The 27,510-nt window shown below is 37.1% G+C and overlaps 1 protein-coding gene across 1 annotated transcript in view; it reads left to right on the forward strand.

Annotated features, from left to right (window-relative positions):
- The first annotated feature begins 2,862 nt into the window (after positions 1–2,862).
- The window catches only part of SLC39A12 (solute carrier family 39 member 12), a 35,121-nt gene continuing 10,473 nt past the window's right edge, over positions 2,863–27,510 (forward strand). The window contains exons 1-9 of the mRNA XM_064444735.1: positions 2,863–3,205; positions 7,132–7,413; positions 11,303–11,510; positions 13,903–14,105; positions 18,489–18,660; positions 21,106–21,278; positions 22,603–22,755; positions 23,918–24,028; positions 26,360–26,423. Of these exons, the coding sequence (XP_064300805.1) occupies positions 2,936–3,205; positions 7,132–7,413; positions 11,303–11,510; positions 13,903–14,105; positions 18,489–18,660; positions 21,106–21,278; positions 22,603–22,755; positions 23,918–24,028; positions 26,360–26,423 (1,636 nt within the window). The 5' untranslated portion in view covers positions 2,863–2,935. The remainder of the gene's footprint in view (positions 3,206–7,131; positions 7,414–11,302; positions 11,511–13,902; positions 14,106–18,488; positions 18,661–21,105; positions 21,279–22,602; positions 22,756–23,917; positions 24,029–26,359; positions 26,424–27,510) is intronic.

Here is a 27,510-nt window from a genome sequence, read left to right on the forward strand (position 1 = left end):
TTGTTACCATCCCCCTGTAAGATAAATATTAATGTAAGATAAAGCCAGTATTATGTAAATCTTCTCTCAGAAGCTTTCAATAGTTATAAATCATCAAATGTGTTTTTAAATGTTAGCTTTTTGCAACAAATTGAAACAATTCACCCTCTGTTTGTACACATTAATTGGATAGAATGAATTCTTAGTTTCAATTTGTAATTATATACAAAACACCAAATTATATACAGATAAACCTATTCTGTGTTTGTTTGGATATTGAGCAATCCCCAGAATTAAATGCTGGAAGCTATTCCCTCATTATCTGAGGCATTATTTTTATTAGTGGAACAAGTCTGGACGTAGTTAGCTTTGTTTCACAGAGCAAATTATATAAAAGCTAGTGGAGATGTGTATTATCATGTGTTTCTGCTTTTCAGTTATTCATCTGAAAATAAATCTTTGAGATTAAAATTACTCTAATTCTTGTTTGCATAAAGTTGCATATTTGGCAATGGTAGTTTGATAAATATATTTTGTAATTTATGAAGTAAAAGGTATTTTGGTACAAATCTGAGGGTTGTTTTTTTTTGTACTTGAACATCTAATAATAGGACTAACTTTTTAAAAGCTCAGCCTTGATCATTCAAGAGTTTGTACATACTTCCATGTACTTGTACTTTGTATTTTTGAGAACATTTGTTTGTATTTTGCACTTCACTCAAGCTGGTGCCGTCAGTTTAAATCCTTTTATAGCCAATATCAGTTGCCAGTTCTCAGCCTTACTAAAACAAGGTTCTTCCCTTTGAGCTCACCACCTTGTAGGAAACATTACCAGCCTTTTGGAGTCCCGGGATTTTGTCAATCTAGCTTTAAAGAGAATTGTGATGTTTCTGTTACTACAGGCTTACTGCTTCACAGGATTTGTTGAGCCAACTGAGATGTTAATTCTTGATTACCACACAGAAGGTTTGGAAGGTGGGAGAGTAATATGACTGGTGCACCTGTCGCTGTGGAAATCTGTCAGTCATGACAGGTTTCACTAACTTCCAGTGCAATAATATCGTAATGACTTGGTGACGTTGATGTCAACTTTGTAACAGCATCCCTCTGGAAAATCTGAGTGGAAGAAATTTTGTTGCACTGCAGTCTGAGCTATCCCAGCTTTTTCAAATGGTGCAAATGTGGCACAGAATAAGTGGGGAGGAAAGAGCCTGTTCTCCATGGACAGTGTTTCCCAAAGAAAAATACCATTTTTTCTATGGAGGTGCTTGAAAAGATTTTTATTTCTATTCTGTTCTCATATTTGCAAAAAGAAGTAATGTTTTGATGCAAAAAAGAAAATCAGGTTTGTTGTAAAATTGCTCAGATAATATAGTAATATAGAGAACAGTCAGAGTGCTTGCAAGTGTTATCCGTCGTAATGAAATACATTTTCCAGTAGATTTTATGTATCTTGCACTGCTAAAATAGGCTGTTTGGATGAAAATGATAACTACTAAAATATGTGAAATACATTTAATAACATGATGCTTAGAACTTGCCAAGAAGAACATGTACTTATTCCTGTCCACCTCCATTGTTACCTTAAGAGCAGCTCTCTCCATAGCAACTGAAAACTTTGCAAGGCAGCAATAAACTAATCCTCTCCAGCTTCCAGAGCACCATCAAGGAATTTTAAAAACATCGGACTTCCAGCAGCTAAATACTTCTGAGGATTCAGAAGGCCACAAAGCTAGATATACAAGCATTCTTTTTCCCTTCAGAAGGTAAGAAAATGATGTTTAGAAATAAGTGCATCCTCATAACAATTATACATATTCCTAATGCTACTAACAGTATAATATATCCAAACACCAACAGATTTCCTAACATCTAGAAGCATACTAACCTTTATCTGAGTTAATGCCAGTTTGAATTCAGGAGTTCTTTTTTCCTTTTAAATACTTTGTTCGCAAAGTTTCCTTTAAAATAAGACACACACGTACCATATTGCACTTAAAAGAAGCTGAACTTATTTGTGGCTGTTTAACACATGTGCACTATCATCTGAAACTGTATGTCACTGCCAGTGTCTGCCCATCAATAAAATGAAAACCTCTTTGTGGAAAACAGAACTGAATCTCTTTTATGTTTCTTGTGCTTTGATACTGAGATAGATTATTGTTGAAGCAGAGACGATGGTACACTAGGAAGGATGGTGACAAGGCAGATTTACAAAGTGTCTTTTGCATCTAGAGTTAACAAGTTAAGCTTGTTGCTTCTGGTGTGTTTGTCTTGTTTCTTCACTGAGCTCTATGAATGAAATCACAACCTTAGTTTTGTAACTCTTTCATCTGATCATAAAATATCACTAATTTTTAAGTACATTCTGTTCATTCCTATTTTGTGTTATATAGCTGGAGTTTGGTAATGCTGGTAAAGTGTTTTGAAAATAAAACCTTCTCTGTATCGTTGCTGTGTGATTACTGAACATTCGTATCAGAATTAGACTAGTAATCTTTATTTACAGCTATTTTTGCTACTAAAAACCTGTTTCATAATGGAATGAAAGTGAAAGCTATGGTATTTTCCTATTCCTACTGAAGAAGATTATTAGTGAATTCAGTAACATAACACTGAAATGAAAACCATACACTTTTATGAGGAGTGAAGGGCATTTTGAGTCAACCTCTTGGTAATTCTACAGAAGTTTTAAGGGCATGGTTTTCTTAGTTTCCTGCTGTTCTGGGCTGTAAAGCCCTTACAGGCTCCCTGTTGTTCAAAAACAGCTTGTCACTGCAAATCAGCTTAGCTGACCAATTAATAAATCCTTTCAAACATATTGCATTCACACTAATTAAAGCATTGGGGTTTTTTTCCCCTTTACCATTCAGATTCCTCAGGTTTCAAGTTTAAGCTGTGAAGTGCAAACAACAGTCCAACATTCAGTGCAGATCAAGCACTGCAGGAAGAGGAGATGTGTTTTCTGACCAAGCATCCAGCTCTTGGGGTGGTATGTTCTGCTTTCATATTCAGCGTGCTCATTGCTGAAGGACAGCCTGGGGAAGAGCATGGGCAGGATGGCAGCTATGCTCCCAGCCGAGGCTATCTGGTGGAAGTTTTACGCGTTCTTTCAGCTGACAACACTGAGCTCCACATGAACCACTCACGAGAACTGATCAAAATATTACTGGAGAGAGCTGAGTGCCCACAGCGGATTTATGGCATGCAAGAGGATTGTAATCTGGTTAGTGCTTCAATTAATGAGGGATATCTTTACAGGATCGTCAGTGAGTTCTAAAATTATTTATTGGAGTGATACTCTCCTGAATACAAAACCTAAGCATGTGAAGGGCTTGTTGTTGCAGCAAAAAGTTGTCCCTGCTTTAATTGTTTCATTCTGAATTATTAATATTTATTGTCTGAGATCATGAAGAGATATTCCAAACATGACAGGCATTCCTTAAAAACTCCATGCTTCAGTTGCATGACAACAATAATTTTCCTTTAAAAGTTGTCAAGTGTTTACTTTCCAACAAAGACTTTTCTGTGTTACCCTGAACTAACTATAAAAGCATGAGCTTGAATTTGGGACACGGAGAATTTCCACTGTGGAAAGATATAAGTAAAACTTGGGGACCAGTTCTGCCACTTTTTTTTTTGTTCTGGATTCTAGTTCGTAAAAATAAAACGCAGACAGGATTGTCTCAGATTTATGTGCTACTTCACTGAAATATTCAAGATTTATGGGAGGGTTTTGGTAAGCAGTTCAGGTCAATGAAAATCAAAAGCAGAAGAATGAATCTACAACTCCAAATTGAAACTGGAAATAGTCCAGGGTACAGCTTCACAGAAGGTTTGGTTGTCTAGTTGAGTTGACAATATTTTCAGAACTGATTCCCAACTTGACAAAGAAAGGAACAAGTGAATAAGATCGTAGTTTCTGGTAGGACAGAGACAGTGATAAGTGAGGAACTTATCTGAAAGGGACCACAAAAGGCTTGGTCCGTCTTGGCTTTGATTACGTTACTCTAGCTCTGGCATTGTTCTGTGACCTACATACAGCACAGTGTCACTTTATGTCAGAATTAGGAGGATGGTCATAAAGGTGAATGCTTTCACAACATACTATTTTTGGCAATCTGCCAAGCCAGTGGAGATCTTTTTCTCTTGTGCAGTAAATGGCTACTCATTTAATATGCCCTTTCTACAAATGCTTCCATTTTTCATGACCCCCAATGTGAAATTTCTTACATAAATAATGTAGGTGCCTGTTATTCCCTAAATGGGTAATTTTTATGAAGCAGATTGTGCAGTTTTCTCTGCACATATGGGCAATGGATATGTACCAGATACAGATGCAGATCAAAAGCTGAGAGTGTCTTAAACAGTAATGGATATAGAGTCCTCCTAAACTTCACAAAACAGGGGTCTAGGCCTTCTTGTTCTCCCTCTTTGTTTTGCTTCTATGGATTGCCATATTTTCTCTTGTATTTTTGATGTGTTTATGGAGATCATGCCCACCATATCCTTGGATGGAAGATGTCTAAGAAGAACTTAGCTGGGGCTTACTTTGGTCAGGACTTCCACTCTGTTTACACTTCATCTTGGAAATTCCCTGTAGGAAGAATTTTAGGACTTTCACTATTTCCAGTAATTCTCAGCTTTGGCTGTGTCAGTAACACTGTTCTGCCAGTGCCACATGAACACAGTTGTCTGTAGAAAATCCATGTGAGAGAGATGGCATCTTCAGTCCTGTGCAGCCCACATGGCACTCTGCTGAAATCTTCCATGATGATTTAACAAGATTTGGTAAGCAAGATTGCAAAAACTGTGCAAGAAGCACTATCCTTCAAGACTGTCAAATTTTGAAACAGAATGCCCCACCTTAGCCTGGCATTTTCCTTCCCATGCTTGTTGGGAATAACTAATTGATTTCAGACTCAACTTTCCCTTCTAAATCCAGGATTCCAGCCATACCACATGACTTTGTTTTCAGGTTTTGTTTGGGTTTTTTGGTGTTTGTTTGGGGTTTTTTTTGTGTTTGTTTTTTTTTTTTAATTTTTAATTATGTCTCCAATGGGTATTTAAAAGGAGTGCAGTTTAACACTTTTTTAGATGCTTTTCTGGTTTGTTGTTACATACTGGCCCGAAGACTCTTTGGGCAGGGGCTGGCAGCTATTGAATGGCAACTGACACTTCTTTATCTCCTAAGCACATGAAAGTCATATATTTCTTGCAGTGGTAAGAGATTTTTTTCTATCTTCTGGTCTCTTAAACAGAAGAAACTCAGGGTTCAGTGCCCAGGTTCAAAGGTGGTCTCTTTTTTATAACAGATAAGCATTTCTAAACCAAGTGCCATGCAGTTGGTTATGCCTGTAAAATACTAGTAACAGCAAAATAACCAGTGATGAACCAATTTATATCCTTTTGATATCTCCTTAAAGGCCACGCTCTATGGACTACCCATATGCTATGAAATAGCTGCATCTTTTACAATGCAACTGCTTCCAATTAGCAATTTCCTTTTCAGTCATCTTCCTTTCAAGAGCAAACAACAGCCTCACTGATTACAATTTATCTTCACTGTGTTTTGAAATGTTATAGAAGTCTTTGAAAATCTTCCACTGCATGCAGTGTGTTTATTGTATTACTCTTGAGTGTTTGAAAAGGTTGGTTGGCTAACTTGAGGTCTTCTGGGACAGAAACAGAATGTCTATTATTCCTCCTATCCCAGATACTAATGCTCAGAAACATGCATTAGAAAAAGTTAGAATTATAGACCTTGATAGACAATGTAGGCAGGGCACAGTGGATCATACTGTAATCTTGTTTATTTACAAGTATAAATACTTAATTTGGCAATTCCCATCCACAGTTCTCTTTTTTTCAGATTATTTGTGAGGATTTTTGTTATAATTGTTTCTGTTAAAAAGTAGCAGCTTTCTCAATTCCTTCAAGGAACATTGGCTTCTGAACACAAGTGTGTTTGATTTTACTCAGCTTCTGTGTAGGAAAACGAAGTAACATACAAGGTGAGCCACACCACCCAACACATCATGCTTGTAGCCACAAACAATTTAGTCTCACAGACTAGCTTCTGTCTGAATTCATTAATTTATTAGAGTGCAGTTTTGATCCTCCCACAGAATCTTAATGTGTTGTAATTTCTTCTCTGAAATGTACAGTCTGGCTGCTCTACCATAATAACTGAGATTAGCTGACATGCCTATAACGTGCTTGGAAAGGAACCAGTTGGCAAAAAACAGCCACACAATGAATGACAATACAGCATCCCTTCAAGAAAGATTCTTTATTATGGAATCCAGCATCTTATTTACCATAGCCTGACATAGAGCTCTAGTAGTCTTCTGGTTTAAAGACTAGTGCTTGCGCTGACAAAAGTTTCTGGAAAAGTGTCTTTGTATCAAGAAAAATGAAAGGAGTTTATATATACACATATTTTTTTATATATATATTTAAAAATCTGTGCTTAGATAAAAAGCCTGCACAGGGTGATTATATCATTTCAATCCCTCTTGAAATGCATTTGGAGGACTAAATGGTGTTGAGACCTGTGCCGGCTTCTCTGCACTGGACCAAATTATTGCAGTTAACAGAATTCACTGAGAAAAAATAAAAACAGCTGTACAATTGCAGAGTCAATTAAGGCTCTTAACAGTGCGCTGAATATGATATAACTTCTGTTTACATACCCTGAATTAATTACAGTCCAGATAGGGTCTTTGTTTTATAATATAAACACATATAGAATGCACAGGTGAAAGTATGAATAGCCATAGCCCTTATTTAATATATTTATAACCAGAAATACAGTCTGTTGAAGCCAGTGGAAGACTTTCAATTCTCTGCAATGATTGATTAGAGTTAGTCCTGTTTTGTAGTAAATCTTAAATCCCTTTGATACTCGACATTTCTTAAAAACAGAAGAGGGTCTGGAAAAAACCACAGTGTGATCTTGCAACCATAGAACTGCAATGAATTACCTGCACCCCCCTCCTGCTATTCCGTCAGCCTGCATCTGTGTAGGCTTAGGTTCAATCCCTTAAATATAAGAGTTGAGTTCTCCTGTTATCCTCTCTAATTGTATTTGCAGATGACTGGCAGTGTGTTACTTGAGTTGAATTTCCATTTATTTTTATTTTTTCACAGTGCCTTGAACCAGATGCTTTGTTACTAACAGCTGGTGGAGATTTAGAAGATCATCTCAGTGAAGAAGTATTTGAGAGAATTTCTCTTATTCTTCTCTACTACATTCTTCATCATAGAGATGTGTGTTCTTCAGACTTCAGCTTGAATAATAAGGATTACAAATTTTACCTACAGCGTATGCTTAGTTTAAGACATGATGAAGACTGTTATTATTTTTCACGGAATGAAACTGAAGATATTTTGGCTGCTGTAAGGCAACATTTTAAAACTTCTGAAACCCAGGTAAAGAAAACAGGAGTCAAAATAAATTCATATTTATTATTGATATAATGCCTTTAAGCTAGTTCAGGCATTGTGCCAGTATCATGGTCCTCCAGAAAACTGGTAAATATCAGTGTGAGAGCATGGGCTGATCGTTGGTCTTTCATTGTACATGCTGTTTAATACTAGCCTTCTCCTTGACTTGCTTTTGGCATGTGCTACTGAGCACTTCCACAGAGTCCACTGAGACGTGGTTGGTGAGATGGTGCATAGATCATAGAATCATAGAATGGTTTAGGTTGGAAGGGACTTTAGAGGCCACCTAGTACAACCCGCCTGCAGTGAGCAGGGACATCTTCTACGAGACCAGGTTGCTCAGAGCCCCGTCCAACCTGATCTTGAGTGTTTCCAGGGATGGGGCCTCCACTACCTCTCTGGGCAACCTGTGCCAGTGTTTCACCACCCTCATTGTAAAAAATTTCTTCCTTATATCCAGTCTAAATCTACCCTCCTTTAGTTTAAAAGCATTACCCCTTGTCCTCTCACAACAGGCCTTGCTAAGGAGATGGCCCTCATCCTTCCTGTAGTCCCCCTTTAAGTACTAAAAGGCCACAATAAAGTATCCCTGCAGCCTTCTCTTCTCCAGGCTGAACAACCCTGATTCTTTCAGCCTGTCCTTGTATAAGAGGTGCTCCAGTCCTCAGATGATTTTTGTGGGCTCCCTCCAACAGGTCCATGTCTTTCCTGTGCTCAGGGCTCCAGGGCTGGATGCAGGGCTCCAGGTGGGGTCTCACTAAAGCAGAGTAGAGGGGCAGAATCACCTCCCTCGACCTGCTGCCCACACTGCTTTTGGTACAGCCCAGGATATGGTTGGCCTTCTGGGCTGCAAAAGCTCATTGTTGGCTCATGTCCAGCTTTTCATCCACCATTACCCCCAAGTCCTTCTCTGCAGGGCTGCTCTCAATCCCTTCCTCGTCCAGCCTGTATTGATATTGAGGGTTGCCCCAACCCAGGTGCATGACCTTGTACTTGGCCTTGTTGAACCGCAGGAGGTTCTCAGGCCCACCTCTCTAGCTTGTCTAGGTCTCTCTGGATAACATCACATCCTTCTGGTGTGTCAACTGCACTGCTCAGCTTGGTGTCATCTGCAAACTTGCTGAGGGTTCACTCAATCCCACTGTCTATGTCACTGATGAAGATATTAAACAGTCCCAGTCCCAGTATGGACCCCTGAGGGACACCACTTGTCACCCATCTCCATCTGGACATTGAGCCATTGACCACTACTCTCTGGATATGACCATCCAGCCAGTTCCTTATCCACCAAACACTCCACCCATCAAATCCATATGTACCCAGTTTAGAGAGAAGGATGCTGTGGGGGACTATGTCAAAGGCCTTACAGAAGTCCAGATAGATGATATCGATGATATCCATACCTCCTCCCTTGCCCACTGATATAGTCACTCCATCATAGAAGACCACTAGGTTGGTCAAGCAGGACTTGCCTGTGGTGAAGCCGTGCTGGCTGCCTCGGATCACCACCCTGCCCTCCATGTGTCTTAGCATAGCTGCTAGGAGGATCTGTTCCATGATCTTCCCAGGCACAGAGGTGAGGCTGACAGGTCAGTAGTTCCACGGGTCCTCCTTTCCACCCTTTTAAAAGATATTAGGGACCAATCCCGACAGGTAATTTAGATGCAGTTGCCATGCTTAGGACAGAGAGAAAAGAGCATAGCCATGTACATGCAAGATTTTGCACTTGGCTTCAAGGACATAAAATACTTTCTCATCTCTTGTATTTATTATTATAGATGTACTAGCAGTGATTGTATTTAAATGGTATAAAGCAGAACAACTCCAAAACTGATCTGGCTGTATAGCAGAAATGATGAATCATTTTGCTGTAATGATATCCTTGCCAGGCCCTGCACTTCCACATTCATCTAAAGCAGGGTGGAATAAGGAAACTGTCCAAAGATATGATGGTTTCCTTCAGCTGGGACACATATTTGTGACTAATTATCTACCAGCATGAATATGCCTTGTAGAAAGAGTGATAACGATAAGATTAAATTTAAAGTTTTTTTAAAAAAAGCATATTGACTATATTCGGCCAAAAACATCCTTTTTAAGTCAGGAAGCATACAGCGAGTTTTCTCACCACTGTTTATTATTTCTTATCTCAAGTAGGGTCTATAAAATAATGGAATAATACTCTTGAATTCACTATCTAAAGAAAAACTGTTTTCCTTGTAAAAGGCAATAAAATAAGTTTGTGCCAGATTAGACAGCTCCAAAAGTACAGGTTGACCTGCTGTGAGAAGCCCCTTAGATCTGTTCGTAACATACAGCTAAATTTGGTTTATTGCAAAGTTTGAATTTGCCCTTTTTTCTTTTCTTTTCATTAGATTTTAATTTACACCAGACTGTAGTAGAGTTTCCTACTCAAACAGAAGATGGCTAGGAGTCCTGGCTGTGCAGCAGAATGCTGAGGGCCTCCAGTTCCTCTTTCTGTGTTCTTTGTATAATCGTTTCCCATCATAAATTATTCATTGACCAGTACTTTTGGTTCTGAGGCTTGGTGAACGTGCTGATTTCCAAGAACTCCAATGGTATCTGGGCAACTGTAAAGAGGCATTGGTGGGTATTTGGCATGTCAAGATAGAATAACAATCCATAAAGTGCTTTACTGTGTGGTCTGTTTATGCTGGCAGTATAATCGGTTGTCAAGCCTGTTCAGTAACTGGGACTTCACCGCTCACTGTCAAGAGGGAAAAGAGTTTTTTTTTAATGAAAAATACTCAAAATATTATAGACTAATTCTGAGTCTGTGTGATTCTAATGCTTAGAATCACAACACTTAAGTTATGGAAAAGGACCAATGATGCAGGGTGGTAATAGAAGAATAGCATTTTTACTGCCTCTTTATGTGTTTTGGTTTCACAGAAAATATCCTCTTCTCAGTCGTAGCAGCTAATACGTTATTTTAAATGAAAAGTGAAATTTCAGGTTGGGGAAATGTAAATGTATAATGGATGGATGGCAAAAGAAATGCCAGCCTCCTCTCTACAGTGTTTAAGGCATATATAGAGATGTGTACGTGCGAAATAAATTATTACTGTACTGGCTTGTCTAGTTGACTTTTCAATTTAGTTATTATGGGCTAGAGACAAATGAACTCAAGTAATTTTCACCAATGTTTTTGTTTCTCTCAAACCCCAACTGTTTGCAGTGAAAATAAACAAGAAAGGCAGAAATGGAAGAAAACAGGGATAAGTTTCCAGGTAACTGAGAGAGCTGTACCCTGCTCCCTCACTCAGACCTGCACACATGGGTGTACACAACTGTCAACTGCTCCTGTTTGGTCACCTAGCAGGGAAGTCACCCTTTATCTGCAGAATTATATCTTTCCATATTGTCCCCAGATAACAAATTATTGATTCCATTTAATAGATAGGGAACTAAAATCATTGAGAGAAATCTTTCTGAAGTTTGAGATAAAGAGTTGAAGTCTGTATTATTTGAGTCAATTTCTTGTGCCTTAATAAAAAATACTCCCTTTTCTGCCACTTTCTGGAATTAGATGTAGATGCAATTGAGGAGGACATGGGAATAACAGAAACAGCATGAAAATGACACCAAGGAAAAATAACCTGAATGAAGGACTGTACTTCTTCCCCATCAGACACTGAGTAAAATTTCAGGCTTTTTTATTCTACGCCTGTTCTCCTGAAAATGTCCTCTGGTTCACATTTGCTGTCCTGCTGTCAATTACAGCTTTAATCTTAGTATTTTTTCTATCCTGGCTGTCTGTGAAAGTGTTCTCTCCAGTTTCTCCTCCTGTCACTCTGATTATTTAAATGGAGGTGACCAGGGCTGTCTTCATGCCGTTTTATCCTGATTTCAGTGTGTTGATGTGAGTACTCTGGAGAAAAATGCTGATATAATGGACAGAGATGGTGCTGATGAAAACACTCTTCCACGCCTGGCTGCTTTAATCATTACTCTGGCTCTCCAAGGAGTCTGTATGGGGAAAGCAAGTTTGCCCTCACCAGAATTCTTTATAAAATATATTTTCAGTTCTCTAAACAGTACCACTGAGCTTCAAGTAACAGGTAAGCTATTTATTCATCTCTAGTTGCCTTTTGCAACACACATATGATGGAAACTATCTTTAAGTGCCTAAAGGACTTCTTGCACTTCATTTTAGATTTAAATGCCATTTCCTTTTAGAGCTGTTAAGTAGTCTCTTCTAAATTTAAAAACAATGTTGGAAAACAAACTCCTTATTTTGATAATTCTCTGAGAGGTATAAAACAAATTGTTACAGTGATTATTAAATGTGTACCATCACATTAATTTATGACTTTATTGCTCAGCACAGTCTGAATTACCCAAGAGAGGTCTGAGCGTGGCAATCTAGCTGTGATGGCAGAGTTCACTGGGGCCTCATTTACATTGCTTCTTTATGCAGACCTTGATACATTGCAAGACTCACTTAGGGGTAGGTGGAATAATTCATGTAAGGTAGCCAGATTAGACACCCTAGTCACTAATTAGTGTAGATGTACCACCAGAAGAGATGAAATTGACACAGGCCACTCTGTTTTGACCAAATGCTCTCTGATATCTGCCTAATGTACATGTTTATGGTTTGTGCTTTCCTACCCACCTTCTGATCTTCGTACCCAGTCAGTGAGCCTGGAATATGCAAAGTTCATTTTCTTCAGGAGCTCTGTTGCTAAATGTGTCAGAAATGCTACTTAACCATAAATAAATAGAAGTATAGCAGAGTTCGAAGTGGTCCAAAAATAAATAAATAAATAAAAATAGAACAGACAAGTGTTGAGCTCTCAGCAGCTGCTATTAAGTTCTATAAAAGATTCTGCATGCTTGGTGTTTTAAGAAGCTAAACCATCAGCTTGGAGGCATAGTAGGGATTTAGAAGGCTATTATAAGACATCTACTTTTTCTTGTTTATAGAAAAGCTTTTCAAGCTTTTCAAAGCACTTTTTAGAAGTTGCATTAAGTATGCTTTAAAACAGCTTAAAAAGTTGAATTAAGCATAGCTAAAAATATTTTTACTGCTTTTAGGTTACACAGAGGTACACTGTGTCACAGAAGTAAATAATAATAAGAAAAAAAAACCCAAATCTTCAGCCCTAAACTTGGACTCCTAGATTGTACTTGCATAAACTGGTTTCACAGCAAAACCCTTCCTTTAAAATTGCCAAGCTAGGTCTTTTAAAATAATTGACTCACAAGAATGGACAGAGCCATCTAGCCACGGTGCTACTAAATAGCTATATATGGTGAAATGCAGGCCCCAGTGAAGACAATAGCAAGACTTAATGCTTGGTGGAGTTCGGGTGTCTTTCAGAGAAACAAAACATATTCTTAACCAGTTTGTTAGAGTTTAAGTATATTTTAAGCCTAAGCTAATTAAATTCTCACTTTAAATTTATTCAAATTCTTAATAATAACTGCAGGAAAGATCTAGGAACTGGCAGCATGGAAAAAAAGAAAATTAGAGTTCACTACATTTAGAAAAAATCTAGCTTCAGCTCCGTTCAGATCTGTTTGCTCAAGACAAAGAAAGTAGATAAACATCTTATCACAAGCCTTTCTGTAAGATTTACCATTAAGATTATACTATTTGCATTTTCTGAATAACAACATTAAAAAAATGAAGGATTACCACATGGAAACATTCTTAATCTCAGTGATCTAAATTCCTTTGAAATTAATTTGTGGCCTGCCTTTGTTTCCAATGGACAAACTCAGGTTTACAGAAACTATCACTATGGCTTCTTCTTGAAAATGCAGAGGTTAAGGAAGGTTGTAAAATAGGATAGAGTATGGCCCCTCATATAACCAAGCATTTCATCAGCAGGCACACCCCTTGCACTCAAGCTATGTCATGGGATACATCCCTGCATTGTGTCAGGTTTGGATTAGGGATCCTGGCTCCCTCCTTTCTACTTCAGTGCTGTAAACAGGCATGCTTCCAGATTAACCAAAGGGAGAGAAAATCCGCTGCCCTTTGTTCCACTTCTGAAGATTGCTTTCAGGACACCCTATAAAGCATCTGCCTTCCTGGTCTTCTGGACTCTCCAAATACCTGACCATGGCATCTTAGCATGGTGTTCCACTTACATGGGAAAATTTGACGAACAGTGAAGCTATTTAGCAGTAATTTGTAGATAATGATTAAATGGAAGATGAATTGCCTTTCAGTCACGTCTGTTTTCCTCTGAGGTAGTCATAGGCAAAACATCAGAGTATGGTACTATAAAGGAGGAAAGGCTGAGTATACAGGTGTCTTGAACTTCTAGAGGTGTTAAACAGAAATTACGTACAGAACCAAACTGAGGAGAGAAAAATCCATGAAAATGAGGAGATTAATTAATGTTAAAACTAACAAAATTTTAACAATTATTTTTGGTTTTATCTTTTTAAATGTGTATTTTCCCATGGTAACATATTTCTTTTCTAATGAATTACTAGAACTAGAACAGCTACTAAATGTGCTTATGGCCAAAAAGACCTGCACTGTAAATGGCCAACTCCACAGTCACAAAAGAAGACGTTATAGTATGGCAGTCAGAGATATTGGAACCAGAAGTATCCCAGTTGAAGGAAACCATACAAAAGGACGCTATCTGAAAGGTTATTTTGAAGATCATGAAAGGAACACAGATTGGGACCAGGTTAATCTTTTTTTTTAATGTTATTATAGTATTGGTCACAGAATTTCAGTGATAAAAGTTCAAATTGGTTTGCAAAGGTTACAATATTTCTGAGGTAAAATTTATTCGTTTCAAAAAGTCATGTAGATACTGATAAAAATATATTTTAATATAGTTCTATTTGTTTAAATATTAATTGGGGGAAGAACTTTATGGTTGTTGAATGTGTGATTAAAGTAGCTGGGAGGGGCTAACAGAATGGTTAATATTACACAGGATCAGGTGTTTCTTCAGACACAGAGGACTGTAGTACCATGGCTACAATATTTTCACACATTTATTAGAGATTTCTCCGGCTCTTATGTCTCAGAGCTTCTAGGGCCCCTTAAGTGACCTTGTAGAAAGAAGAGTTGTTCTGTACTAAGGGAAAAAGTAAATTAAGGTTTCTGTGTAAGCTGTTTTTTAAAAGGCTTCTGTAAACTGAAGATTGGGCATTTCCAAACACTTTTAGTAGCCATCTATGGAGTCCAGAAACCTCCTTTAGAAAGTATAGGGTCTGTAAGACAGAACTTTAGCTACTACCCAGCATCCACTTTGAGGGCTTTGAAGGACAGTGGCTCATTGCAGGTGATTTTATCCTTACCCTAAATATTTGAAAATAAATAAATTTTGTTTATAATAATTATTAAGATGGTAACTAACTTCCAGCCTTTAGACTGGAAGACATTCTCTAGACAAAAAAAAAGGAGACTTCAAAGTATATACTTGGTATATATTTTGATGTATACATTTGAAATACATGTTTCTATTGTTTTCAGTTCTTTACAATTTAAGTTAACTCAAAGACAATGTTTCTTCTCCATTTAGGAGAATAAGCAATGTGCAATTGACTTTTGCTGTGTGGTCGTTTTATGAGGTAGAACTGAGGCAAATGGCATCTGGTTAAATGCCATTCTAATAGATATCTATCTGTGTAATTTTGTTGTATTTGGAATACATATTCTATTGGTATGTTTATTTCTTTCCAGCTGACCACAAAAGAGAATCGTGCTGATCAGCATGATAAGACATAATAGGGTCTCAAAATAATTTCAAATGAAGGTCATTTTAAATGTCTTTCATATTAATTTTAAATTATGAAGGACAGAAATCCATAGCAACACTGTCTGTACAAGAAATAAAATTGTTCTCCAGCAATAGAAAAATTTATAAAACACAGGTTTTGATTTCTTGAACTTCTGAGACTGACTGTAACTCAAAAGATAAGTGTGCAGCAGAGCTATCTGAGGCTTGGGAGTCAAACTGAGAGCCAAATATTCTGTATAGATTAAAAAAAAATCACAAAGAAACATCTGAAGAGAAGATAAGTTCTCTTCTGTATTAATTCCTAGTTTCTTGATTTCATTCTATTCCTCTTCTTTGTAGCTATAGCTTTCTAGCTTTTCTTTGACATATCATTCCATTAGAAGGCTTTGTGTTTCACTGTTGTGTTGCTAATTTTGGCTCCTACTTTCTGCACATATCCATTGTGCAGATAGCCATTGTGCTCCATTAGTAACAGATGCTGCTACATATGAAGCATTGACTCATTTATGACTTGTGTTTGCTAACTACATTAAGATCTGTGATTTGATTTTTAGATAGGAATTATATTTTGAAACATTATCACAGAAAAAAGGTCACTGCTTTCAAGTCATCATGGTCTCTACTGATTTAAAAAATGCATATAAAACAAGGAAGTAGCAGATGATATAATAAGAGCAATGATACTAAGTTCCATTTAACTATGTCACAATATCTAGGTATTCATTTATTATTCGTCATTAAAGAAACATGGATTTTGGAAACGAAAGTCATCCATCCATCCAGTTTTTCGTATGAGAATATCCAAATTCAATTTACTTGTTTCTTCAATATCATCCTCCAGGAGTACACATATAGTTCCTTTACTAATGGAGACTTAGTACTCTGCCTTCCTGTCTTAAAAAGCTTAAAAGGCTAGGGCTTGCAACTAGAAAAGATGCAAGTCCTCATGCCTCAAGTCTTACAAGAACATTTTACTAAATAAGCATTATTTTTTATGTGTGGGCAGACAGTTTATTTTCCAGATGAGATCTTGCTTTTTTCATTTCAAATTCCTGATAACAAGATCACATTAAAATTTAGGTTCATAGTAATCCTGGACCTCATCTTGTCTATCCTACTTCTCAAAACAGTTCTAACATCAAAGATCAAGTTTCACAGGGCCATGTCCAGCTGAATTCTGAATGTCTCCAAAGATGGAGATTCCACAGTCTTTCTCGGAAACCTGTACCAGTGCTTTATTGCCCTCCTTTTGATGTTGTTGTGTTTTTTTTTAATTATTAGAAACTGAAATTTTCCCTGCTGCAACTAATACCTATTGCATCTCATCATTTTTTTTCTGTACATCTCTGAGAAGACTCTGGCTCTATTTTCACTATAACCCCCATTAGATGGTTGAAGACTTAAGATACCCCCCCCAACACTTCTCTTGTCCAACTGAACAGACCCAGATCCCTCAGCCTCTTCCTGCATCATGTGCTGTGGTTCCCTAGCCATCTTGGTGGCCCTCCATTGGACTTCCCCCAATTTGCCAATGTCTTTCTTGTACTGCAGGTTATTTAACTGGACCTGGTCCAGATGTGGACTCACATGTCATGAGTGGAGGGAAATAATCTCTTCCCACTGCCTGTTGGCTACACTTTTGCTAATGTAGCCCAGTATGCAGTTAGCCTTCATTGCCACAAGGGCACACTGGTGACTCATGTTCCAGTTGTCTGTCAGGACCCCAAGGTTTTTTTGTCTAAAGATACCTTCCAGTCGGTTTTTCCCAGCCTTTATTGATGCATGGGGCTATTCTGTTTGAAGCACAACAAATTTGTCTTTGCTGATCTTCATGAAGGTCTTGTCAGTCCATTTCTTTGGCTTGTCAAGATCTCTCCAAATAGCAGCCATGCCCATTAGCATCCGTGAATGCGGTGCACTCTGTTCCATCAGTCCCTGTATCGACCAGTGAGGAATGCTGCTCATAACCAGCGACAAGCTAGACTTCCAACTTGATACTACTTGTTGGTGTTCCCTCCTTCTAGAGTCAAAACCACTGCCTAGAAGAGGCAAACTGGAGGTCTTTTCCAATATGGTAGCTCCTGAACTGTCTTGATGCTTGGTGGCAAAACAGAATAGATCCAGGTGGCAAGAATAAGTGTTATCCTGAAGACTTGAATGTGGTATTCAGAATAAATGTATCAGGGCTCAACTCATTCAGTTTCTAAGTGAGCTACAAGGCATATTTTACTTTACTAACAGATGAACAAAGGCAGTCGGGTGTTGGGTTTGGATTTTAACTGGGTTATTTAAAAGTAATTATAATTAAAAAAAATTTATTTAAATAGTAATTTCCTTTCAAAAGAAACCTAAGCTTCAGTGATTAGAAACAAGAATATTTGGGAATTCCTTGATTCTCAGATGCAGACTAATTTAAATTAAAAAAACAAATATTTATTTTTTAATTGAATCACACCTAATCTGATGAGATTAAGAAATCAAGATTATTCCTGTAATTAAAACAGCATATTTGATCTGGATGACTTCTATTTAAAAGTTCTTACAGAAAATGACACTAGAACTATTCTAATGCTAACTGCCGACATTTTTACTAGAAGTTTTATCCTGGAGATGAAAAATAATTCTTCATGAATTTTTTTCAAAATATAAATGTTCCCAATAAAAGTTCCTTTTTTTGACAAAGAGATGTTTATAGCAAGAACAAAAAGTAGTTGAAATTCTTAAGTACCTCTAATTATACAACTACTAAGTAATCATTAGACCAAATTTACAGCATGTAACATTTAGTTTGCTGACCTTAAAGTGGCATGCCATTGTTGAAAGAATGAAAAAAGCAATGGTGTTCCATATCGTACTAAAGATGCAGCACAAAGCCAAATTCCAGTACTTCCTTGATACAGGCACTATCTTATATTAATAGCAATATTATTGCTATTAATGCAGCCTGTCATTACTATCTAAGAATATTATTTGTTTTATCAATAAAATATATTTGTTAGCACATATGACAAGAACGTATTTAGAGATATTATTGTGTCAGATCCTCATGATATTAACAGGCTTCAATAAAAATTGTGCTACTTCATCCCAAAGATTCTGGTCTTTCTGAAATGCATATTGGTATCAAGTTTTATTTGGAAAAACAAGAATTAGAAGTGATTGTAGTAATTAAGTCATTTAACCAGAAAATAAGTATACGGAAAACAAGTTTTTCTAGGCTGTATAACCCTATGTTCTTCTAAGATTCCATAATTAACCTCAGCATTAAATGCAGGTATATGCAACATATTCAGTAACTGTATATACTTTTCTACATAGGCTTGTTTCTCTGCCAATGAACTTGTGAAGATATTTTTAAAAAATAGTTCTTCCTCCATTTCTAAGGACCACTTCAAGCAAATCAGTCCCGCAATCATTCAGCAACTATTAAGTTGTTCATGTCAGCTTCCTGACTCCAAGCAGACAAAGCTTCCACCAACAACTTTGGAAAGTGAGTTGTGTTGTTATCAGTAAAGTATTGTGAAAATTCAGATAAAGGTGTGTAGGAGCTTAACTTCTGGAGACATTTTGTTCATTAACAAACTTAAACCAAAACACGATGAGATTTATGCACCCTGTAATTTCATAGCAGACATGTCACATAATAGTACTATATTGAGAAGTGAGGAGATTCAATGGTCTCAAGTTCATATTAGACAGATTTCTATTTTACTGTGTAAGGTTTTAAGCTTTATTTTCTTCCTGTCTTAGAGGACTGCTTGATGGAGGCAGCAGGCGAGCCATGACAGGCCCTTATCAGTGGGTTGCTGGGCAATAATGACCTATTTTGTTAAATTCCCACCAGGTTTATACTTTGCTTTTACATATAGCTTCAAGGTTATGTTAGCTGGCATTTGCAGCAGAGAAGCTTTGGGGATAGTACTGTGGCAAGAAAAACAACTAGAAAACCAGTCACATGGGCAGCAGGACTTGTGTGACAGAGCTGGAACAAGAACTAGCTAGAGTATAATCAGCTTGTTTCCAGTTGCAGTTGCCCTCACATGCCACTGCTTCCAGGGATTTCTGTCCCATCTGTTCTGCTGATTCAACCTCTCCTGTTATCAATCCCTAGCCCACCCTTTATCTAAAAAATCTGAATCTGATCTGACCTAAGGGCTTCTTAATGTGTTTCCTCGTTTTGTTTTTACTTTAAACCAGTGATATCTGGGAAGTATGCTGGTGTGTTACAGGGGTCACTAATTTCTGGTGGGAGATTTGGGAGCTGGGAATGAGCAAAAAGGAATGGGCATCTAACCATAATCACCTGCATCTAGAGTAGCACTTATAGGCTACAGATCAATGACTTCAATACCTTTATCCTAATATCTACATGGCCAGATCCAGATCACTAAGTCTTTCAGGAGCTAGTAAGTTTCCCCACGTCCTGCTGGCCAACAATCCTTATGGAACAGAACTTTCAATCTCTAAATTCTATCTGTACTTCAAGCTACACAAGTTAAGCAGCTTGTGGGAATGAGCTGAGCTATCATTCCATAATGTACAGATTAATTGAACTGTAAGTGTGAATTAAAATAACATGTTAGATAAGGGCATGGAAGGACACTCGTGGATATTCCAAGACTAGTTATAGGAGAAAAACATACAGAAGAACCATTATAGCTCCCCAGAAGGCAGCAATCCTTCTTTCTTATGTTATCTCTCTTCTTATTAGCTGCACACCTTGCAGTCGTTACTGCATTTATCTTTCTATGCCCATTTTTCAGATGAGGAGTTGAGGGACAAATGAAGAAAGGAACTTACCCAGGTCATGTACAAGGTTCATGGCAAAGTCACAGTTGAGTGAATTTCTCCCAGGTCTAAGGCCATCAGCCCAATAAATGACATTTTAGTGATCTCATAAAGGCGAGAGATCTGTGTAGATGAGAAAAGCTGAACTATTCAAACGCAGAATGGAATTAATAAGAGCCCTTTCTGCAGCCCTTTTCCTGTGCTTTTTGGCAAAGGAAGGTTTCCATGACCGCAGAGACACTCTGCTGGCTTGAGACAGATAAAGGACTTCATGTTTGACCTATGCGTGACCTAGTGACCTGAGCATAGGCTCATGAGTTTTATTCTCAGTTCTATTTTACTGACAGGCTGTGCTGTTTTCGCTAAGTCACCAAGGCTTGTCCTTCCATAAACATCTACTATACCCTTGTATTTGGATGTGCAGTCTATGAAATTTACTGTCTGATTTTATGAGGTGCTGCACACGTGCAGTGCTATTAAAGTGTGAAACACTAAGTGACACTTTTGAATATTTTGGCATTAGTTCCTTTATGTCTCTCATCAGCCTTTTACCTGCATCATAAGACTTTCATACAGATTAATCAGATTCATGTTGTGCAAAAGGTTGGAAATGTGAGCAGCATGTAACGCTGAAGAATTGGACCAAAAAGTTTATGCTTAGAACCTAAATTAAATGCTTACTTTCACCAGAGGTTTTAGGCCTTTGTTTGTTTACTGAATATGATTTGGCTAATAATGTAGTGTTGACTGTAAAGATACACAGGTGTGGCATGTGAGGACATAGAATAACAAGCATAAATCTGTTAAGAGAGGGAACAAATGCAGGCTAGCATTCACTGTGCTGCTCAGAGTGTCTCTAATCTGCACAATCACAGTTTATTTAGTTCTTTAATGTCTGAAATTTGGAAGCATTAGACTGTATTACCTGCAAAGCCTGAAAAAAATTAATGGGTTTTAGGCTTCCAATTCTGTTATCTGTATCACACATGACAAGAAAAACCTACGTGGCCCAATGAATCACTTCTCTCTGTGCTTGTACACAGAGGTGGCAAAACATGGCCTCAAAACCAAATACAAATACAAATACAAATACTCAAATACAAATACTGAAGGATTAAAGGTGCTCTTGTTTTGTTTTTCCCTACAGAATATGGTTACAGCACTGTTGCTGTTTTACTTATTACTATTGGATCTATGTTTGGTACAACCCTCATTTTATTTAACTCCTGTCAAGAAATCTATACACTCATTTTACAGCTGTTTGTCGGTTTGGCTGTTGGGACCCTTTCTGGAGACGCATTGCTACACCTCATTCCTCAGGTAGGTAATGCACACTTTTGTGTTTTTAAAGTGTTAACACACAAACACGTGTGTGCACACACACGCACGGAGAAAAGTTTCATTTAAACCTGGTCAATGTTCATATGTTTAAACATAAAGCTTTCCATGAAATCTGTGAACCAACTACCCAGCATTTCATCTTGCACTTTGTAGGTCAGAGAGACATTCCAAGTAACAAGAAACAGAAATCAATGAATGGTGAATTAAGAGAAAATAATTCCTATTTGCACAAAAACATTTCAGAAAACTCACAAGTCCTGTGCAAGCCAGGTTTCTGATGCCGGGTTTCTGATTCTGTAACGCAGTTTAGGAGAAATTGTTCGAAGGTTGTATGAGGCATCCACAGTCCCTCCACACATTGTTCCAGAGAAGTAGAGGCTGTCAGACTAATTAATCTTGCTGCCTAGAATGGTAATAAAATGGGTGCCATGATTTTTTCCTAAATTAATAAATAAATTTTAAGAACAGGATAGTATGTAAAAAAAAACCAAATTATTTACCACTGTGTATTCTTTTTTTTTTTTTTTTTTCCTGACTGAGTCTCCTCTGATATGACACAACTGTTAGGAGTAGTCTTTAACTGGTCATTGAAAGAGAGCTTCACACCTTCACTTGAGATTCTGGTCAAAATATTGAGGAGTAGTCTTTAACTGGTCATTGAAAGAGAGCTTCACACCTTCACTTGAGATTCTGGTCAAAATATTGTTCCTACTCAGTACAGCATCTCTGGCAGCAGAAGTGGGAATGTGGTTTAAGGAAGCCAATTCTCGGTGAATGTCAGACAAAAGTGTTTCTTAAAGAAACACCTTTTGAGTGTGAAAGTATACTCCTTCACCAGTTTTAAGTGATGTATCCAGTAGCCTGTAAAGCGCCCACTTTCAGAGCAAAGGAGGGCTACCATGCTGCGCACTGGCAAAAAAATGGAAGCACACCCACCAGCAGAAAGCTTTATGGATTATTTTCAATATGAATTTTACATCTGAAGATGATGCAAGTAACTTTTTAGACTTTAAAGATCAATGTACTCCAAACAAAATTTATCAAATATATGTTTATAAAGGGCAACTTCATAAAACTGCCTTTAAAAATAATTTTACTTTCACCATTGAGAGATGATGAAGTCTAGCAGAGGCTAATAATTAATTTCATCCACCTAACATTCAGGTGATTAGCTCAAAACACAATTTGAAAGAGATAGCAAAAGAAAATTTTGAAAATATATTGAATTAACATTTTATGGATTACTCTAGCAAAAATTAAAACATTGGTATTTTAAATTTTTTTACTTTATCTCTTTTTTTAGACTCTTGGTTTACATAAACATGATGCCCAAGAAGTAGAACATTTCTATGAGGGAAAAGAATATATTTGGAAACTTTTGGGAATAATTGGAGGAATTCATGGATTTTTTCTGATAGAAAAGTGTTTCTTTCTTTTGGTAACACCACGTGACCAGGTAAAGCTTTGTACAATTTATCCTTTAAAAAAATCTCTTTTAATTTGGGATTTTACAATGCAAATAAAAGTAAAAATGATTGTAGAAAATAATTATCATTTGTATGAGTTAAATGGAGCATTAAGAATTGCTTTCCAAAGCACTTCTACCAGATTGATCTCCAATTTCTGTTTTGATTTGCACTGTGGATTTTGTATGCTTCATGAATGTGGTCCATAGAACTCAAGAAGGAAACAGTTAATTGAATGTGTTCTATAAGCATTCTTTCATGACCAGCACTGGAGCAGGTGAAGAATTTGTACACATGAAATAGCAATGACAGTTGCTTACTCTAGGCTCTGTTTGAAGAGGAGGAAGACATAGATGTAAGCACAACATACTTTCAGGAATGATATCTTAAAATTTCCAAATTGTTTTTTGACCCCTATCCCAATACATTTGAAAATCTAGTATGTATGTTGTTGTCAGTAGAACCCAATCCTATATTAATAATGTCTCCTTGCTCACTGCCATGCTTATAGTAATTCTTTTCCTCTATTTCAGTGTGGCTGGTGCCTGAAAATATTATTATGCACAAGGATATAATGTAACACAAAGTGTGATGGCTCATTAGGTTTCTCAGCATGGGAGGCTATATTAATGTCACTTAAGAAGGCTAAGCCTTTGCTTGTTCTGTTTTACAGACTGTTTAATGGCTGGCCTGATTTAGCAATGAGTCCCTGTTCCCACTATCTTTGAGTCAGCCATAAGAATATTATGTGAGGTTAATAGAATGAGACTATTTTGATGATGGTGATATTTTGTTTGTTTGGTAAAAAGTAGTCCTTTTAGATACTTATTTGGAGAGAACTGAGAACTAGATTAATTCTCTAGGTTAATTATTATATCCATCACAGCTTCAAATTTTAATCTTCAGGTTTAAAATAAAATAAGTTTTATCAAACCATTATGCTTCTCACTGATTTATATGAATCACTTCTCCGGGTTTTTTTTTTAACTAAATAAGCTTTAGGAAATTTTGATGCCAACCAACAATCTTTTTCAGTACATTTTGTTTTGGAAAAAAAAATTCTTATAAATGATAAACTTTCAAAAAAGGCTGAGAAAGACTGCATCTGTGTTCACTGGGTTTCAGGACTAATTGCAAAGCTTCTTCATTCAGCAGGGCCTTTCTTTAGTTAATGGGCACTGGGGACATTCCCATGATCTTCCAGTGGAATCTGAATTAAATGAACACTCAGGCAGAGGCAAATCTACTTCAACCATACAGTTGGTAGGTTACCAGTATGACATACTTCCCTGATTTTATATAATTCTTTCTCTGTTCCTCAAAAAAATGAACCAAATTAATATACTAAATCAGTATTATTTTTCAGTCTTTATTGATTTGTCCTTTATTACTTTACATGATTATCAGGAATCTCTAGATTTCGAAGTTTATAATGAGCTTTTACAGAGATTTCAAACACAGATTTTTACAATAACTTTTCTTAAGTGTGTATCAGATTGACAGAACAATACCCTTCCTGGACTAGCTTTTTTTGATAAAATTCTTGAAGATTTTCTTCCTCCATTCTTTTTTAAAAAATTATCGTATGTAAGGGCAGACTCTCCCATGGGAAAACTTCAGGATTTTCTGCAGTGAGTTAAGTGCATAATTAGTGAACAGATGAAATCTTGGACTGTTCTTGGGCATTTTTCCACAGATTTGCAGAGTAACATGAACAAGCCGGCTAACTGGGAATGGTGCTTACCTATAAGGAGTTACATAATCTTCTAATTGGTCTGTGGAGAGTATCCAGATAGATATATCTCTGCAAACTAAATTGACTCATACCTTTTAACCTCTTCTCTTTTTCCAACAAATCCCTTCAGTTTATATGTACTGTCTAGATACATAGGTTCCTGGTTATTTAAATCAGAATCTCCAGAGATCTTCTGTAATATGAACTCCATTTTACTAAAGCAGTTGTGATGGGTAAGAGCCTCATGAGCCACTGCTAATCTCTCAAACACAGTTGGGAAACTCTCGATTGAATGCAGAGCAAACAGACGAGTGAAGAATGTTTACTAATTTGTAAGCCACGTCATAGCTTCCTGTTTATGATAATGAATGACCTTGTCATTCCTCTCAGCTGCAAGATCGCCCTAAAGTTATGTATAGATCACATGAACTAGCCTGGCTTAGCTAGCTTGTACAAGAGCAGCCAATTTTTCAGAATCATGTGAGTAATAGTAAGACAAACAGTGGTTGACTAAGAAAAGCTTATAAATCCTTCAGGTCAGTGATTAGTCTTGCAGTTTTGACTCAGAGTTCAAAGAAGTGGCATGTGAATAAATATTATAAGAGAAGTGGAACAATTACTGGAATTCATATGACTGGCTGCAATCATGGGAATTAAAGACTTTTATTTTTCCTTTAAAATGTAGACTTTAAAACCCAAGTCCTTTCCCTTCCCTTCCCATACTTCTACAGCACATATCCCACATCACAACCAAGCTAACATCAGCCAAGAAGCATATCCTGTTTTGCAGCCAGTACACATCTCGCGTATAGTTTTTGGAGTGGTGCTGCTGTCCCTAACAAAGCACTCTTTTGTGTTGCTGTTGACTCTTCACTGGCTGGCCTAATAGCTTTAATATGGGTGGGGGTTTTTGTTTTGTTTTGTTTAGCTTTGTTTTTAAAAGGAAAAGCTAGTGATTATAAATTCAGGTTTTCCTAGTTTCAAGCAAACAAGTTTTTTGGCTTATCTCACCCTTGCACAAATTTGTAATAATTTCTCTAAGCCCCAGGGAGGTAGGGAGAGAGAGATTCTTCATGTTCTCCCTTCTCTCCCAACAGCTGAAGTTTCTGTTAATTAAACCTTAGGGCTGATGCATCAAACTAACTCTCTAGGATAAGGACAAAGATACTATCTCTTTCCTCACTTGAAATAAGGGTAAATTTCACTCATTGCAGTGGAGTGTGCTTATGTGCTGCTATGCCCAGCCAGTGATGCCTGATGCCAAGGCAAACACCTAACTAAAGGCTGAGGCAAGGCACTGGAGGCTGTATCACCCTGAAGGAAAAAAACCTGTATTTTGAGAGGGTGTGAAACCTACCTATGATCATCTTTTTTAGTCTTGTGTTTTCACAGAGTGACTGTGAAGAATGTGAACTCCAGAGAGACTCTGGTGTCTACCCATTTTTCCTTGGAAATCCTATAGACACCCTATCCAGGAGGAAACTACAATCATCTGTCATGACAAAATCAAAAGATACAATTTCAATTACAATGTCCTTTTTAGTTCTGCATTAGGCTCAGATTTTTGTGTATTCAAGCAGAAACATGATTTTCTTAGGTTCCAACAGTGCTTATGAATGTCTTTCTTCCCACCTGATTTAGACTGTAACCTTTTCTGGGCAAGGGATATATTTTTTAAATGTGTTTCTGCATTACCAATCACACTGCCAGTGCTTAATAAATGATTCTAATAATATCTATATAAATAACAGCAACTATCTTTAATGCAAAAACTTGAACTTATTGGATATTTTCCTGTATTTATAGCAGCAGCTGGAAGAGCCCCTTAACACTGATCCATTATCTTTGCTTTTAACTAGAGAAGCCCAGAAGATTCTGAGTCTGCTGAAGTTCCTCCAGAGAGCAAAGCGGTCAGCAAAAAAAGTTAGTATCAATAAAAAGACTACACAAGTAACAGGAAAAGCCTTCAGACCTAAGATGGAATTGAAAGTGTGAAGCTGGCATAGCTCTGCATTTGTTATGTGCTACATCACCACATCTGATGGTGCTTGGCTACATAATTTAATCTCTGTTTAAAGACCTTTTCAGCTGCCAACTCCATAATTATGAAGTTCATTAATCTTATACTATCTACGCTTTAGTGTTTGTTTACTCGCTGTTGCAAACCATTTTGAAAAGCCTTTGCTTAAAGGGAAATACTCAAAATTTAATACAAAACAGATTTTTATAGTTGTAAACTTTGCTTGGGCTTTTATTTCTGAAGGTAGTGAAACAATTGTTTTGTTGGCTCACTATACTAACATAATTCTGCTTCCTTCTTCTCTTACACAGTAAAGCAATAGCCTCTTTAAACCAATAACAATTTATTACCTGTATGGAATTATGGGCTCACAATGGCTCTCAGTTTTAGGATAACCTGTTTCCTTCATACAGCTTCAAAGTAATTTGTATCCTCTCTGTTTCATTGCTGCTTAGTCCAAAAACCAAGAAAATAGAGCATAAATCAAACTCTGCCTTGGACTGTACTTGTGTGACCTTGGTAAATTCAGTAGAGTTGTAGTCATTCAGCTGAGGGAATGGCATTTTAATCAAAATCAGATTATTTACTATGATCAACTCCCCTTTATTTTGTGATCTCAGATCTCAGGTTGTCAGTTTGATTTATTTAACAATGTCATTATCTTCTTCTAGGTTTTTAATAGCCTTCTTTGTTCATGTGGACTTCATTTCCATTTCTGAGGCATTTGAAATCTGAATTTCCATTTCTTCAGTCTCACCTATCCAGCAGTACACAATCTAGCAACAGTTTCAGTGTGACTATCTGTTTCCTTTCTGTTCAGTCACCACTACCTGCTAAGCATAAACCAATTTCTAGTGATCTCAATGTTATTTGTTCCAAATAACTAAATTTGGTGTATAAGTAAATTTGGGATAGCTTCTCAGTAATGCTCTTTGTTTGGTTCCATTTTTCCTCATGCTTCAGCTTTACCCCTATATTAGAAATAATAAT

Source organism: Phalacrocorax carbo, chromosome 2 (assembly GCF_963921805.1).
Source record: "Phalacrocorax carbo chromosome 2, bPhaCar2.1, whole genome shotgun sequence".
Taxonomy (NCBI): Eukaryota; Metazoa; Chordata; class Aves; order Suliformes; family Phalacrocoracidae; genus Phalacrocorax; species Phalacrocorax carbo.